At 45.8% G+C, this 16916-nt stretch overlaps 1 protein-coding gene across 9 annotated transcripts in view; it reads left to right on the top strand.

Moving 5' to 3' along the window:
* mef2aa (myocyte enhancer factor 2aa) overlaps nt 1–16916 on the top strand; it is a 92853-nt gene that overhangs the window by 13498 nt on the left and 62439 nt on the right. For all 9 annotated transcript variants that reach the window (XM_048258067.1, XM_048258068.1, XM_048258070.1 and 6 more), the window contains exon 3: nt 12847–13092. In XM_048258067.1, the coding sequence (XP_048114024.1) occupies nt 13039–13092 (54 nt within the window). In that variant the 5' untranslated portion in view covers nt 12847–13038. The remainder of the gene's footprint in view (nt 1–12846; nt 13093–16916) is intronic.

Below are 16916 nucleotides of genomic sequence, written 5' to 3' on the forward strand. Positions count from 1 at the left end.
GTGAGGACTTGGCCAAATTGATTTGGGGTTTTTCGGGCCCTCCCCTTGAAATTGTAGGGTTTGGTTTTGCTACAGTATGTTACTTTTTGTTGTATAAAAGCTTCAGAGGCATGAAGTTTAAGGCCTGGATGGCAAAAAAAGAAATAAGAATAAAACGCCCACTAGAAGTTCTCCAGAATCTCACATCAACAGTCATATTATTCTGTGTGCCCACATGTGGATATAGCTTTTTTGTAGCATTTGCTAATTTTCTGTATTTTTTGAAGTTTGTCAAGTTCACTGGCTCATGTTAAATTGTTAAGAGATTATTGTGCATCAGTTTCTGTATCACACACACGAATACACACACACACACACACACACACACACACACACACACACACACACACACACACACACACACACACACACACACACACACACACACACACTCATGCGCACACTCACAAATCTCATCAGTTCACAACCTTTCAGTTTATGAGTCAGAGCTGTCCGCGCTGCTTGGATTGCATAAACCTTTTATATAATGGAGCATTGTTGAACTGGGGGACTGTGAAGAGGATAAAAATGTCATAAGGGAAGAACATATCAAATATTTATTCTAAGCTGTTTGGAAGTTTTTTTTATGTCCATAAAGAGCAGTAGGGAAGATGCCTGGGTAGCATCCTGGACAGAGGTACCTCACCCAAAATGGTAGGGGACAGAGCAGCACTTACCGATGAATGGATGAAACTCTTCATTTGATGTCTGTTGATGCAGAAGCCACCTCCATCAGTATGGTATCACTGTCAGTGATAGTGTGTGTGTGTGTGTGTGTGTGTGTGTATGTGAGTGAGTTTGACAGCGTCTGATGTGCGTAGCTGTATAATGCTGATGTTTTGGTTGCTGGGGGTGTGATTTTGATGGCGACGTGATGCAAGCGGGCCCAGAGCCCTGCTCTGACGCGTGTTAGGGTGCAGCGAACGACGCGTTGACTGATATCTGAACACAGTGCTCTCTCTCTTCGAGGAAGTGAATCTTCATTCATCTGCGCTGTTTACTGTTTCTGACTCGCAGATCGGCGCTACATCAAAAGGCTGCCATGGTACTTAACGCTGCTCACGGGGTGCCTTCAGGAGCGGTTGGGGGGTCTGATGATTTGTGTGTTTGTGTGTGTGTGTGTGTGTGTGTGTGTGTGTGTGTGTGTGTGTGTGTGTGTGTGTGTGTGTGTGTGTGTGTATTGGAGTGTTGGAAAACTCGAAATGTTGATGGACAGCCATACAGAGACAGCCAGGGATGCATGCCACCACATAAGACAACCACATCAAATCCAACCCCCACAAAAAAATGTGAGGAATAGAGAGAAAGAGAAAAAGAGAGATGGAGAGAGAGGAAGAGATGGTGTTTTTTTGTGTTGAAAAGATGAAAAACTTCCCCTCTTAACATCTTAATTTGTAATGCAGCATTTGAATGAATTGCCTTGAGCTATGACGATTCTCTTATTAATATATGCATGAAATAGCAACGGTGGCTCTTTTGTATTGTTCTGCATGTAGGACTCACTGCATGTAAGACACAGTGCTCCATTCTCTGGATTAGCTGTATCTACTTGGTCACTTTCATTTGATTTTCTTCATTGCTCACCCTGATTTATTCTTATTTTTATGGCTTAATAAAGAAAAGTGCCAGAGAGTTTGTAATTGGTCTGAATTAGGGTGGAGATTTTGTCTTTAAACTGGTGTGTTGTTATAATGAATGCCAATGATGAAAGAGTTTAATCTCCTCTGCATCTGCTTAGCATGGTCCCCTTCACTGAGATGCTAAGTGGCTTGTTCACTGCTGTGGATATTTTGTGACAGATCACTGGCTTTGCCATGTGTTGGGGGAAAAGATGACTCAATCTATTGTCCATGACCAGACATGTAAGGAATGTCAGTCAATCATTACATAGCGTGTAAGAATATTGCTAAATATTGACAAGGAATTGTAATTGTAAGTAATTTCAACACTCACAGTTCTGAAAAACAAAACCTTGTAAGGTTTTGTTATATCATTATATTAAGAAAAGTTCTACTGTATACTGTTTAGGCTTCCAGAATGACAGTATATGAGTGAATCATCATAAAGTGCTGTTGTGGAAATGGCACAGGATAGAACTGGCTCTGTACTAAATCCTGGCACCAATTTAAGAGTCTGCTAGCGCATGCTTCCTTGAATGTTGGGGATCTTGTTTATTTTTGACATCAGCACACTGTGATTATTTAATATTATGGATCATCAACACAGACAATACTCCTTCTCTCTCTCTGTTACAATGGATACAGTATGTGCATATGGGTATGCAGATATGTTCACTATGTGTGTGTGCATTTCACATACTCTCTCTTTCTCTCTCTCTCTCTCTCTGTCTCTCTCTGTGTGTCTCACACACACACACACACACACACACACACACACACACACACACACACACACACACACACACACACACACACACTGACACACTCGCCCAAACAAAGTTAACAACGACAGAACTGAGAGTCAAGGGGAGAAGAGAGAGGGAGAGAGAGAAGAGAGAGAGGAAAGGAAAAAAAATCAAAGTCGCAGCACAATTAGCACAGGCCCGTATTCCAGGAGGAGGAGAAGTGAAATGGATATAGCTGTTTGGAGAGGGTCATCGCTTTATCCTTGAGAAACTGAGAATCCATTCATCGGCTTGGCTTGAAAACCTGACTGACGCAAATGGATCACTGGGAATAGGCGCGTCCCAGCAGTAATTATGTTACATCGCAGCTACCACTGATGACCAGGGGGTGGGGGCGGGGACACTTCTTCTTTCTTCCACGCACAACTTGTGTGTGTGTGTGTATGTGTGTGTGTGTGTGTGTGTGTGTGTGTGTGTGTGTGTGTGTTGTGTTCTTCCTATTATCTTAGACCAACACACACAGGCACACTCTCACAGGCACCTTCATGTAGGGGCATTCGCTGAGACATTTACATCAGATCTGCTCAAACAGTGCTCTTGATTGACATTTACCATATGCTACTGAATCCACTTCAATGGGTTCTTGCTTGCCAGCAGAAACTACATTCAAAGGCCAAGTCAAATTCAGTCTGATTGCTCACTTCTCTTGGCAGGCAGGGGCTTTGGTTAGAAACATTGGGAGTGATTATCTGTGCCTCTGCAACCTATGCATACTGTATATGTTTTCCTTACTCTTCTTTGTGGTTTGTCTTAATGTCATCCAAAAAGGACTATGGAATGAATATTTGAGTTGAGAGAGAGAGAGTAAGAGTGAAAGAGAGAGAGAGAGCAAGAGAGAGAGAAAGAGAGAGAGAAGACAGTAAAGTTCTCTTTGTATCCCCCTCTAGGCATTCACCACAGTGAAAGTCACCTTGGCTAGCACTCTGCGCTCACGACCTTGCTAAAATCTGTGATTGATAGTGTAGATGCCCGTCGTGTAGTGCTCGGTCTCGTTGTCTCTCAGTAATGTCTGACTCCTGCTCCACAGTATGTGTTGCATGAGGAGGACCCACCATCACTAACCACAGAAAGCCTTTGTAATTTAGCCTCCTTTTATGAGCTTTCCTCTGATTAGTGTCCTTGTCTTTGTTTTAGGTCCATGCGTAAGAGCGTAATTTATCTTTTTATCTTTTTGTGGTTATCCCTCGTTCTTTTAGTCTATTTAATTACAGTTTTATTATTTATCTGAGTGGCCTCACTTGTTTGTGCTATTAATGGCTGTCATCACTAATTAATCTTCCATGTAACATTAATCCACAGCACAATTTGAAGGGTCTCTTGTCCTGGTTAAACCTTTGTCACATTTCTTTGTATGATGGTGGTGACCCATATTAAGAGCAAACTCAGTCTACATGGTTTTCACTGACACATGCAAGACAGGAGCACTAAGACCTGGCATGTCCTGGGAGGGTTTTTCTTCATCAATGTCATTTTCAAGGTGATAAGTAGCTTTCTGCTTCTCCTCTCTCTCTCATTCATTCTAACTCTCTCTTCCATACTCCATTTCTTTTCTTCCTTACCTCTCTCTCTCTCTCTTTTCTCTCTTTCTGTGGTTTCCTGCTCCCCGAGGCTTAAGTTATATGCTAGCGGGAACAAAGATGCTCTGAACTCACATTGATCCAGTCGTGGGATTACGGTTAGGGTCAGGGGATATTGGAAGTGAAACACCAGCAGTGACAGCAGCAGCAGCAGCTGGCTCTGCCAGAAATTAACCACTCACTGCCTGCATCCTCAGCACAAAACGCCTAGTGCCTAGCTAGCATCACATGCTAATAGCACTACCAACATCACACAGGCTAGATTCACACGATAGCATTACAGGCTAGTACCAGATGGCTAGCCTTTCGTGGTACTCCTGCTGGTTATGTAAACATAACAGACCTGCTGAAAGAACAACCTGTTGAACTCTCACAGGGATTTAGAACTAGAAAGCCAGAAGAAAGCCTGAACTTGAAATGACAGGACGATATCCTGAATGGTATTCATTCGTTAACTCATTTTGTTCCACAGATGTTTGGTATGCAGAATATGTGTTCTTGTGTCTGAGTCTTTGCTGAGCCTCTGGTTTGCCAGCAATGATAAGCTTTATGGCTGAAAACAAGTCTGACACACCCTTGTTAAAGGGGAGTGTAAGTTAATCCCATCCAGCTACAGAAATAAAGTTTAAAATAATCTTCAGAATGCCAGAAATTGCCAATCTAAACCCACTCCTGTCTGTGAGGATGTGATGCTTCAGCTCTATTTTTATCTGTATCGGCAGCAGGAACTATATTTCATACAGGGACTTTCCTTGCCCTATATTTAGTAGGTATTGCACAGAGGTTCTGCATGCGTCCAGAAAGTGTACATTTGGTGTTTTTTATAAACATATTTCCTGCATGTTTCCTGTTTTTACTTCCATGTCATAAATATAGGAGTAATGCTCCTGTACATTTTCCACCAGTATAATGTCAAAACAATTTTTCAGTCATTTACATATGAAGAGCTTTAACAATGATTTGAAATCCATACAGTTAAAAGGGATTAGAATTCTTCTTTGCCAAACCAATAGTAGGAGGAAAGGGATTTTATATTTCAATTTACCTCTAAGCGTAGGTTTTTATTTCAGTTACACATGTACAATTTTACCCATGACGGTGTCATGGTGTTCGAATTCTAATCATCTTAACTTCTGCCGAATGTGTTTCTCTAGCTGCTGTCAAAACCTGAGAATGTTGTATCCCCTTAAGCGATGTGGTAGAAGGGAAGCTATCATGGTGCAAATAGTGTGTGCATATATTGTCTGTCTATTGTCTCATTCTTCCACACTTCTCCTTTCTCTCATTTTTACACACACATCTGCTCAGTAGATCAGATTAATTACGTCTCATTAGTTGCCTTGGAAACTAAGGTGAGGGAATAAAAAGTGTGAAAAAAAGAGTGAGTGGATAGAGTGAGAGAGGGAGGGGGCAAGACAAATACTTATAAAAAAATGTATTTTAGAGAAAGAGTGAGTGAGAAAATGAAAGAGTGTAGGTCTGAGGAAAAAGGAAAGAAAAAGAGAATGAATAGGAGAGAGAGAAAGAGAGAGAATGGGGTCTGGAGGTGTCAGTGGGCCGGCCGATCGGCATCAGCAGACATTAGCACCAGTGCTGCTGTAGCTGCTGGAGGGAGATAAGGCAGCCACCACAAAGGGCTCCTGCCAGAGGGGCTTCCTAACCCTCCAGCCTGTCCCTGCCTCAAGTGCCACACAAACTGTATGGCCATCAGGAAGGATGAGAAGCCTGTGCCCCCCCCCTCTCTCTTTCTTTTCTTGCTCCTTCTCCCTTTCTTTCACATTTTTTGTTTCTTCATCTCTTCCCCTGGGTCTACCTCTCTCACACTCCCTTTTGCTGTTATACTCTCACCCCATTTTCCATTTCTCTGCCCCACCCCCGCCCCCCCATGTATGTATCACACTCTCTAGTGCATACACTATCAGCTAATAACAGCTCTCAACTCATTAACAACTCAACTCTCAATATCAACCTCACCATTATTATAATATTTCTATTTTTTCTATAGATGCATGTGAACTTAACCACTTAGAGATTCCGTGTTGTGTAAGTCAGGAAGTGTTTTATGTTCCTTATCAGTGGAGGCCAAAACAAGGAAAGGCCTGGATGATAATTGAATAGAAAGTAAGGTAGTTTGTGGCAGTGGGTGCCCTTTTCTGTCTGCATGGTGACCCGGCCGCCTTGCACAATAACCCCTCCCCCTGCGAGTCCACGGGAGCTGGACCGTTGTTGTTGTTTAGTCTCCATGTCGCATGGCAGCGGAAACATGCCCATGCCCTGTAGGTCACTTCTTTCTTTTTTTGTCTTTCTTCTCTTCTTGGTTTCTTTTTTGTCTATACCCATCCACCCATCCCCCCCCCTTCAGTGGTCAATGGGACGCACAGGGGCCTGAAAAACAGGAAGTGAAAGAGCAGGAAATGGAGAGTGTGCACTGCCCACGGCCTGCGGTCAGACAGGGGTCTGGGTCTGAGGCTTGGGCTGTGCTCTGCCTGCACTGCGCTCTGCTACGCTGCACAGGAAGGCGCTCTGTCACAGCCGGGCCCATGATCCTGGCTGCTGGCTTTCCGGCCACTCATTCTCTCAAGAGGTTTGCAAAAGGAGGAGGAGGATGCTTGCTCTACAGTCATCCTGCTTGTACTCATCTCTACTGCAGCGGCAGTACTCTTAAAAAGAGTCAGCAGATGTGTTGTCAACCCCCGCCCACCCCAACCAACCCCTTAAGTCTAGCTAAGAGGAGTTTGCTTGTCGTTGCTTGTCGTCTGTTGTCTGGCTAGCAGCAGTGTCTGCTGCAGTATGAGGGAATTATCACAGACATAAAAGAACATTTATCGTGTCACCAAATTTCATTTCACAGAGCATCAAACTGCTCTCTCCTATTTCACGGAGAGAGAGTGGAGGCAGTGGAGGTGTTGATTCTGGCTGGCATTTTTACATCTAGTCATGGAAGAGTGTTTTGTGCAGCGTGATGTGGTTATGGCCCATTTCATTGGGAGCTCTGGAGCTGGGCTTAGAGTGTATATGCCTCTGTGAATAATAGAGTAGTCTCACTGAGGGCCATCATTGGCACCCAGGGAAATCGCCCATCTCATGCCACCACCTCACAACAGGGTCCACCATCGCCTGTGGCAGAGCCATTTAATATCACAGGCAGGGCTGGAGATTACTTTTGTTCACTCAGTTTTATTAAAAGATTTCAGCTGGATTTCCTATTTGCTTCCTTCCGCCACCTAATGATAATTTAGTGGTTTAGTATACTTTTTGAACTTGCAAGTTCCTTTTGCATCCTGAACGACTTGTGAATCATTCGTTTGGTATCTTTCTCCTCTGTTCTTTTGAGATGAAAACTCATAGAAGCAGACTTCCACAAACCTGACCCATTTGCTGAAGTGAAAGTGTGTGTTTGGGTGTGGGTGTGGTTGTGGGTGTGGGTGTGGGTGTGGGCGTGTGTTTGGGTGCATGGAATAAAACAGAACTTCAGTGATGGGGAGAGGCCCATCTGCCTTCACAAACCTCCTGAAAATTCCCCATCACCCCCACCGGTGCCTCCCAGAGTTGGATGTGTAGGAGCTACACTCCATGCTGCTAGACATGCTCCTCACTCTGGGGTCTTCTTCACCCTGGACAAACCTGTCACTCAGGTGGAACAGCCAGAGAAGGCTGTGAAGTACAGGCATCTGTAGATCCCCTCTATAGATTCTCTCCCTCCGACTGACCTTGATATGGCAGATGATATGGCAGAGAGTGCACCAGAGGCTGGAGAGGGAGGAGTGGTGGAGCTCTCCCACGAGAAATGCAGTGACTTCTTCCCCTGAAAGAGGCCAAGTGCTGCCCACACTGAGTGTGCCTATTAATGCGCTGACTGAACACTAGCAGAAATGCGGTGTGCTAAGGTGCTCATTTTTTCCCACGATCACAATTTTGGTGTAACGTTCATTTGGAGACTCACTCACTTACTTGATCGCTTTTATCTATTTATTTTCATGGGATCAAAAGAGTATATATACATACTTATACTTACTTACTTATTTTTTTTCTCTGTACTTATGGGCCGCTGGTGAGTTTTTTTTGGCACAGTTTTTGCCGGTGTCTATTTATGGCACTCGGGCTTCATGGACGTTGTAGTCGAGGGCCACGCTCGGGTCTCGCCGTTCGTTCTGTGGGGGCATGTTGTCATATTGATTTTTGTGTCGCGCTGACGCAGGCCTCCCCCTATAGAGACACGTACCCCGGGCAATTGATTCCCTCGCGGTACAAATGTTTGGTAAGCATCTCTCAGAAATGCTTGACTTGTTTAAATCAAAGATGTAACTAGAGCAGGTGGACTGTATCAAGGTCTTTCAATCCAACAAGCTTGAAATTACATTTTTGTCTACGGTGAAAGGAAGAACATAGTTTGGATATTAGAATGATTCCTTGGTCTTTTGTCTGTTCAGAGAACATTTTATGCCCTTCTTGACAAATATTAAGCTCTTCTATGTCAAAGTAAGCAACATGTGTAAACCAGTGAGCTGTCATAGTGAAATTGAAAAGCCAGGACAGGCAAAGATAGCTTGTGACACAGTTTATCAAGAAATGTAGATGTATCTGACTTAATCCACATGTTTGCATTGGTTGTGTGTGTGTGTGTGTGTGTGTGTGTGTGTCTGTTCTTGTTTGTGGCTGTGCTTGTTTGTGGCTCCCTGGCACTGAGCATTGGCTCAACTCCCAGTGCACACTGGCTGTACTAATGCTGCAGGGTTTAGTGTAGCCGTGCGCCTCTCTGTCTAACCCTACCCCTGTAGCCTACACGGATTAGCACAGGCCACAGTTCTAGCGGGCGCACAGAAAACGTGCCGCTCTGCCCTCCTCATCCCCCTTTCACCACCTCTAAGAGTGCCAGGGCTTGGCATCACCCGCCAATCGTCCCCAGTGATGTTTCTCACCATGGGCATCTCACCATGGGCATCCGTTATGCCGCCGACACATTTAGCTCCAGCTGATGCATGTTTGCGAACATGTCAGTTGAAAATGAGCCTCTTTTGTATTTTCTATGGGGCGGTAATGGGTGTTGATTGACTTTGCCACCCCTGTCTGTTTGTTAGTCAGTAGGTGTCACATATCTGTTGGGTTGTCAGAACCAATATTTTGATGTTGGCAATACATGCATACTGGCCCCCCAAAGAATCTGTGCATTTTAAAAGCTGTGTAGATTTTAAAAGCTGCACAAGAAGCATTTGATGTGCCTTGCGATTCCATTTGTGCTGTTATATGGCTTGGATGTTAGAAGTGCTAGTGTGTAAGTGCTGTGTCCACACAGGGCCTGGAGAGGATCTCAGACACAAGGGGATGTTTAAAGAGGCGGCAGCTCCATCTTCCCCCACCGCTGCTGCTGTGGACACTGTCTGGAGCACAGGCACTGCAGCCATTCACTCACACACACACACACACACACACACACAGACACACACACACACACACACACACACACACACACACACACACACACACACACACACACACACCTCCTCAGCAGATTTCTTTCTCTCTGGCATACTACTCAGGAGATGTGACAAAGCACAGGAAAACAAACAGTGACTTTAAAACGAAGCAAAAAAAAAACTCAAATTGTGGCAGAAGGCTGTGCTCCAGTGGAGCGGAGAGGAGCGGAGAGTAGCCCGTCATGCCACCTTCACAGCAGCCCCACTACGCTGAGGGATTAGAGCTGGTCTTTTCCTATTTCCCTCACAGAAATGTCATGACACAACGCATTATGCATGGTTGGACCTGCGATCTTAGAGTGCAAACACGACAGCTTTGGAGGAGAGATGCATAGAGGGCCCACAAGCTCTGCTGATCTAAAACAAACACACACACTAAAACATCCACCTCACACACACACACACACACACACACACACACACATGCACACAGAGGCATATCCATTGCTCTCCACTCAGACCACGTGGACTGTTGTTCAAACTGGTTGTAAGCCTCAGACAGACAGATTATCCAATGTTTTCATGTCCATTTGTTTTGACTGACTTAAGAAAAAAAAAAATCGGCCTGGACCCAAAGCGCCATCGCTGTTGTTGTGTGTGTTTATCATCATGTCCCCACTGTGATTACTGTATCAGCCGGGCTCATACGATCTGGCCTTAATACCCGAGCACTTGGACGAGAAGAGTCCGGGCAACACCAGGGTTGAAGAGACTAAGGCTTCCCCATGGCTGACAGACCATGACGGCAGCTTTGCTTAAAGGCACAGAAAGCACAATCCCTCGAAACGGTGGCGTTTACTTGCAACACGCTGGCATGCAGAGCGAAAGCAGGTGTAGATGTTCTCAGGGGGAGAAGCTTTTGGCAGCGTGCAGCTCCTTATTGGAGCACGTAAATAACCACCTTACCCGCCTGAAATTCCAGAAAGAAACCACCTTACCCGCCTGAAATTCAAATCCATGCATCACCAAAGATGAATATGAAATAAATATAATGTAATGCAAATAAGGAGGGGGAAGGGTGTGTGTGTGTTAGTACAATGTTACAACAAATGGCAAATGTCTGCCACATGGCCTTTCTGTTATGCAGCCATAAAGAGAATATTAGTTTGGCATTATTACTCCAGAGCGGGCTTGCCGTAGGCAGGAGCGGGCTGCTGCTCTTTTTTATTGTTGTTCCCAGAAAGAGAGGTTTGATCATTTGAATGGAATGACCGTCTGGGATATGAAAATATTTCTGTAATGGAGGTGGAAACAGAGCGTGTAGCGAGCTGTGCGCAGTCACGGTAGCAGTATTCATACACAGAGCAGCAGAAAAAGGAAGTGCACTTGGGTGTTGGTTTTGGGGGGGGTCACGGCAAATGAGAAAGGACACTGCCACTCTCACGGGCCTGTTGTGATGTGGTGTAGGGAATTTTTTTTTCTGTCCTAACCAGGGCTTCGCGTGGTAAGAGTTTCCTACTGCGGCTGGGATGTGTGTGGGTTGGTGGTGAAGATGATTTCATTCTAGGGTTGAGTGGTGGAAGTAGCACCATACACACACACACACACACACACACACACACACACACACACACACACACACTACAGACAGACAGACAGACAGACAGTCAGACATACAGATGGGTGGTTGGACCGACATGTAAATATCCCTTGTTTCCCCCAGAGTGGATGGCTTGGCTTGGCTTGGCTGGATTGGAGCTTGAGGCTCAGGGGTCACAGAATGTATGCTACGGGAGTTGAACGCGAGTGCAAGTTAGACTGTAATAATACCGTTTCTATGGAGGTTTATGGAAACAGAGCCAAAAGGCAGACACGACAGACCTCCACAAGACAGTAGCACGAGATACGCAGGTTATAAGAGTACGTGCACTTTGCCAGGAGCGCTTTGGCAGCGTAGGATTTTTCCAAGGTGTTTGTCTCTGTGTCTATGCGCCGTGGCACCGACTCAAACCCTAATCTTCATGTTGCAACAGCTCTGTGGCTGGCTGGAGGTGGAGCAGTGTCTCTCGGCTCCCCAATCTGCCTAGCAGGCTGGTGGGGTGGTGGGGGAGGGCGAAGGTGAGTGCCAGGGCGATGGGGGAAAGGTGAGGGTGACAGGTGAGGGTGAGATGGTGGTGTTTTTTTCCGCACGTGAGAATGGCGGCCGGCCTCATCACGCGGGCTGAGAAGATTTCTCCTTGTGTCCGAGTCAGACCAAGTCTCGGTGTACTCTTAATCATCATAAGAGCAAAGCTGGCAGCGACGTGGCCAGCACCAGGAAGAGGCGCACGGACGGGGGCACCGGCAGTCACCATCGTCCACCATCTGCCCCCCCCCCCCACTCCCTCTACCACTCCCTCTTTCACTGCAAAAAATAAAATCTAACCAAGTGTTATTAATCTTATATTAAGATCAAAAAATCTATTTGGTATTGTTTTTAGTATGTAAAAGACTTGCCTAGCGCTCTCTCGAAAGATCATTTTGACTTCATTTAAGAACACTTTGACTTATTTTAAGGAGTCTTATCAAGACAAATTTACTCAACACCCTGGCAGACAAATTTGCTTGTTTTTAGGACAAATTTGCTTAACGCACTGGCAGACAAATTTGCTTGTTTTTAGGATGAGACATCTTAAAATAAATCAAACTCTTCTTAAATTAAATCAAATGATTTTTACGAGAAAGCGTTAGGTAGGTACTGAAAACAATACCAACTAGATTTTTTGATCTTGATATAGGATTAATAAGACTTGGTTAGATTTGATTAGATAAGCAGTTTTGCAGTGTTTTCTCTCTCTCTCCATTTTCTTCTCTTCTTTTCTCATTTATTTTTGTCTCCCTTTACTTCTCTCACTCTCTCGCTCTCTCTCTCTCTCTCTGCCTCCCTCTGTCACCTCTGTCTCTCTCTATGGAGGTGAAAGGAAGTGGTTGTCACACTTGTTGAGGGACATGTGTACCATCTGGTCTGTCGTCCCCATCTAATGTCTTGCCCTGTGGTTTCATATACATACAGGTGTGGGGTCTGGATGCTGGGCTTTTCTGTATCTGGTTAAAGTGTGAACTGCCTCTTCTTTCTCTATTTTTCTGTCTGTCATTTATTAGCCTACTTCTTTTTCTGTTCAGTCATTATTCCTTTCTTCTTCCCCTTATCAAAGTCAATGGGGAAGCACAGGTGTTGGTACTGTCAGTCTTGAGTCTCATATCCTTTAGCGGTAGCAGTGCATGTATTGAAGCTTTGATGTCTGACAAGATATCATTGAATGCCATGTTGTTAATGCTGCCTTCTCTCTCTCTTTCTCTCATTCACTTTCCCCCTCAACCCCCTTTCTCTCTCTTCCCTCTCTTTTTGCAGATTGCTGTGTGTCACGACAAGAGAAGCTGTGAGACAGACTGATAAAACAAGCGAGAGAAGACGAAGGCTGAGAGGAAGACAGCAGCGAGAGAGTGAGAGAGACTACAATGTGCTAGGAGGGGCGAAGGAACACAAGCTTGGGTGTTTTTCTGATATTCTCGTGGTGTCAGAGAGACAAAACAGAACGCAAAGATGGGACGGAAGAAGATACAGATCACACGGATCATGGATGAGAGGAACAGGCAGGTCAGTATCAACGTCTCTGATTGGCTGCTTTATGGAGGGGTCTGACACTACCACCTCTCGGGTGTCGTTGTTGACACTGTGCATAAACAATCACCTGGTCAAACACACACACCTTTGTCCTCACTAAACTAAAATGTTGACAGTAAATTTGTCTTACTATGAGCATCACATAATCGATCCTGAGCGCCCCTCAGTTGAGATGTTCTGAACTGCACCCATTTTGTGTATGATTAACCTGACATCCTCTGGGGGTATGCCAAGTTTTGTGGAATTTCATCCATGGGGGGCATGAAGTAAATGAATTTCTGTGTACATTTAGAGACTGGACACCCATCTGCCTTTAGGTGGTGGTGTTGAGCGAAGGGTTGCTCGTAGAGGATGATGAGGATGAGGTGAGAGGAGCTATAAGGCAGGACTGTTACACACACTCTCTCTCTCTCTCTCTCTCTCTCTCTCTCTCTCACTCACACACACACACACACACACACACACACACACACATACACATATAAGCACACACATGGACGCATACACACACACACGCATGTACACACAGGCACACACACACGCACACACACACAAACACACACATAAACAGACACACACACGCATGCAGGCATGCTCACACACATACACACAGGCACACACGCACACACATTTCAAAAAGATTAAGGAGGCAGTTCAGTTTAGCACAAGCTACAGCAGGATAAACCTTACCACCAAGGCCTGGTATCAGTTGTCTTCAGTATGACACTAAATATTCCTCTAATGCAAACAAAATCGAATCCAGCAGCCGTTATCAGCGCACTGGCTACAAATCACTAAGTTAGTTTGGAGGACCATGATTTGTTTACTGGTCATTGGGTCCATTTGTTTATTTGGAACATCACCCCGACATTGGCGAGAGCTACAGACCCAGCTCCTCCCCCTCGATATGCGTTGGGCTAAACAAAGGCCGGAATGTTCCGCGGCGTCCAAGCCCTCGTAAAAGGCAGGCGAGTGTGACAGGTTTTGGGGCAGGGAGCAGTGCCGGTCCACTGTTTACAAGAGCACCCTGCAATTTCAGACCCACATGCTGATGAGGCAGCAGAATTGGGCCGGAGGAGTGGACCTGACCACACGGCTCCTCACTTTTACTTTCTTTCTTTCTTTCTCTCTTTCTTTTTTTCTTTCTTTCTTTCTTTCTTTCTTTCTTTCTTTCTTTCTTTCTTTCTTTCTTTCTTTCCATGCTGTTCCATTTCACTTTCTCTTGTTCTCTGTATCATTTTCTTTCTGTCTCTCTCCTTCTCTCCCTTTCACTCTCTCTCACTCCATCTCTCTCCCTTTCTCTCTCTCTCTCTCTCTCTCTCTCTGTCTGGGTGGTGGAGTGCTGCTGGTGGGCCTCGTGGGGGCCCCTGGCTCTGTGCAGTTGCAGCTGGTTGCTAGTAATTAGGAGCCGCCACAGCACCCTCTGCACCCTCTCATTAGTAGGGCGGGTCAACGGGACACACAGCACCCTTCTCTTCCCTCCCTTCTCTCTCTCACTCTCATTCTCTCCCTCTTTTTCAACTCTCTCTCCTTTGCTCACACATACACTTTCACTCACTCACACAACCCCCATCTCTTTCTCTTTCTCCCCCCTCTCTCTCTCTCTATCTTCCTCTCTCTCTTCCTCCTTCTCACCCACACTGCAAACTGCCATCAATGAGGCTAGCCACAGAGACAGCTGGTATTCACTCTGTGCACCCGCTGTCATTCCCTCTCTCTCTCTATATATATATGCATAGTTTCAGCACAGTCTGTGTCAGCCACACTACTTTCACTATTACAGCTGCGTCCCCACATCTTGGAACAATCCAATCTATACCACTCGAACACTGTGAGAATATGGGCTATATTGGTGTGGCAGTTTAATCAATGACTGAGCTAGCAGTTGCGCGCTATCTTCAGTGCTATTAAAAACAAGAAAGATTGAGATGAAACCTTCGGTTCCTCCAGATCCCTCGCCTGCCAAGTCCAATAAGACGCCTGACTTTCGCACCCTCTCAAAATCATTTGCGCTGCCGTGCTGGTGAAATAAATTTCATGCCATGCACACCGAAAGCTAATTGAAGTTTCCTCCACTCTCCTGAGGGTGATAACATGGCAGCTCTTGCCTCCCTCTGCCCCCCCCCTCTCCCCAACACCCATCCATACCTCAGCAGCCTCCCACTCTCCCATGGTTCAGCAGGCCCGGCCCTAACTGACACTGGAGGTAGCAGTTCAGACGAGTGCGAAACTCCAGTCTACAGGATGGGGCCAATTATCAGCATAACACCAGGCTCAGGGCAGGGATCCAAATGAGGAGACAGGCAGGCAGTGGAGACATCAGCAGGATCAGCAGCAGCAGCGGCAGGAGCAGCGGCAGCATCTCCACCATCTGTCCTGACCTATGACATCAGCAAAACAGCACAGGAGGGAGAAAAAAAACCACAAATAAAATAGGCCGCGAAAAGAAAACGATAAACAAGAAACAGAGGGCGGGTTGACTCACAGAGATAAAGAAGAGATGGAAAAGGATGTGTCAATCAAATGCTGGGAGTGACGGAGGAGGTATACTGATGTGTGTGAAACATGTGATGTCTCCCAGACGTGATGGACCAGGCCCAGAGGCTGACCCCTGAGCCTCTGACACAGGATTCCCAGGCCTGTAATAAATAGGTATCTTGTTGATCAGCTTTGAGAAGTCACACCTCCCTTCTGAGGGAATAGTTATCGCTTCCACACAGGCTGTAGCATTAGCGGCGTTTAGCAGAGCTCAGCAGAGAATTCAGCTCAGAGACGCTGAGTGAAGTCTGTATTTATGTGTGTGTGTGTGTGTGTGTGTGTGTGTGTGTGTGTGTGTGTGTGTGTGTGTGTGTGTGTGTGTGTGTGTGTGTGTTTGTTTTGTAAGATCTCTCTCTCTCTCTGTCTTGTATGAATGTGTGAGTGCGTATGTGAGTCTGAGTGTGTGTGTGCGTGTGCATCTGTCTTTTCCCACACGGATCATGAACCTCACAGTCTCCTCTCTCTGTCTTTCTCCAGGGATGTTGGGCGCACCCTGGGGAAGTGTCCATTAGCATACGGGGCCCATCGCAAGAACACAATTAGAATCTTTATCTGGCTGGCTCTGCCGCCAGCAATCAGTATTCATGGCATTAAAATGAAACAATGCCTTAAGTGGGCTAATTAAATACCGGGGCGAGGCAGCATGCTGCACGGTGGCGTCGGGGGCTCCTTGCATCATTAGGAGGAGTGCTGTGGATAGGCTCTTGACCTTTCGGGATTTATACGGGGGTGTGCGGCGGAGGCTATGAGGTCCGTAATTGCAGTATCTATCAAAACAAATGGATTAGCTTTAAGTGCTAGCCTGGGCACAGGATGAATATGATGTGTGTGTGTGTTTTTTTTTTGCCCGTCTGTGTCGCTTATGTGTATTTAGGTAAAAACAATGTTCAACTTTAGAGATATGGTTGTTATATTTGTAAATGGGTTCAGCATTGGGAAAAAGACTTCACAGAGGTAAATCTTCTAAGCCCAATTGATGCATTGGGTATTGACTTTGGTATCGATTGGGTGTCTTGTGTCAGCGGGGAGCATTGGAGTCACGCAAGCTTCACTTTGTGTCTGCCGTGTAAGAGCATCCTTTCCCCCACCGGCTCCAGCGCTCTCTGCCCCTGCAATCCAATGAAAAATGAAAGAGTAGCCGAGGCTCCAGAGTGTGGCTGTCACAAGAGACGAGGTAGAGGAGGAGGAAGAGGAGGAGGGGGGTGGGGGGTGGGAGGAAGAAGATCAGCTCCTCAAATCAGCGGTGTGCACTCAAGGTT

Source organism: Alosa alosa, chromosome 11 (genome assembly GCF_017589495.1).
Source record: "Alosa alosa isolate M-15738 ecotype Scorff River chromosome 11, AALO_Geno_1.1, whole genome shotgun sequence".
Classification (NCBI taxonomy): Eukaryota; Metazoa; Chordata; class Actinopteri; order Clupeiformes; family Clupeidae; genus Alosa; species Alosa alosa.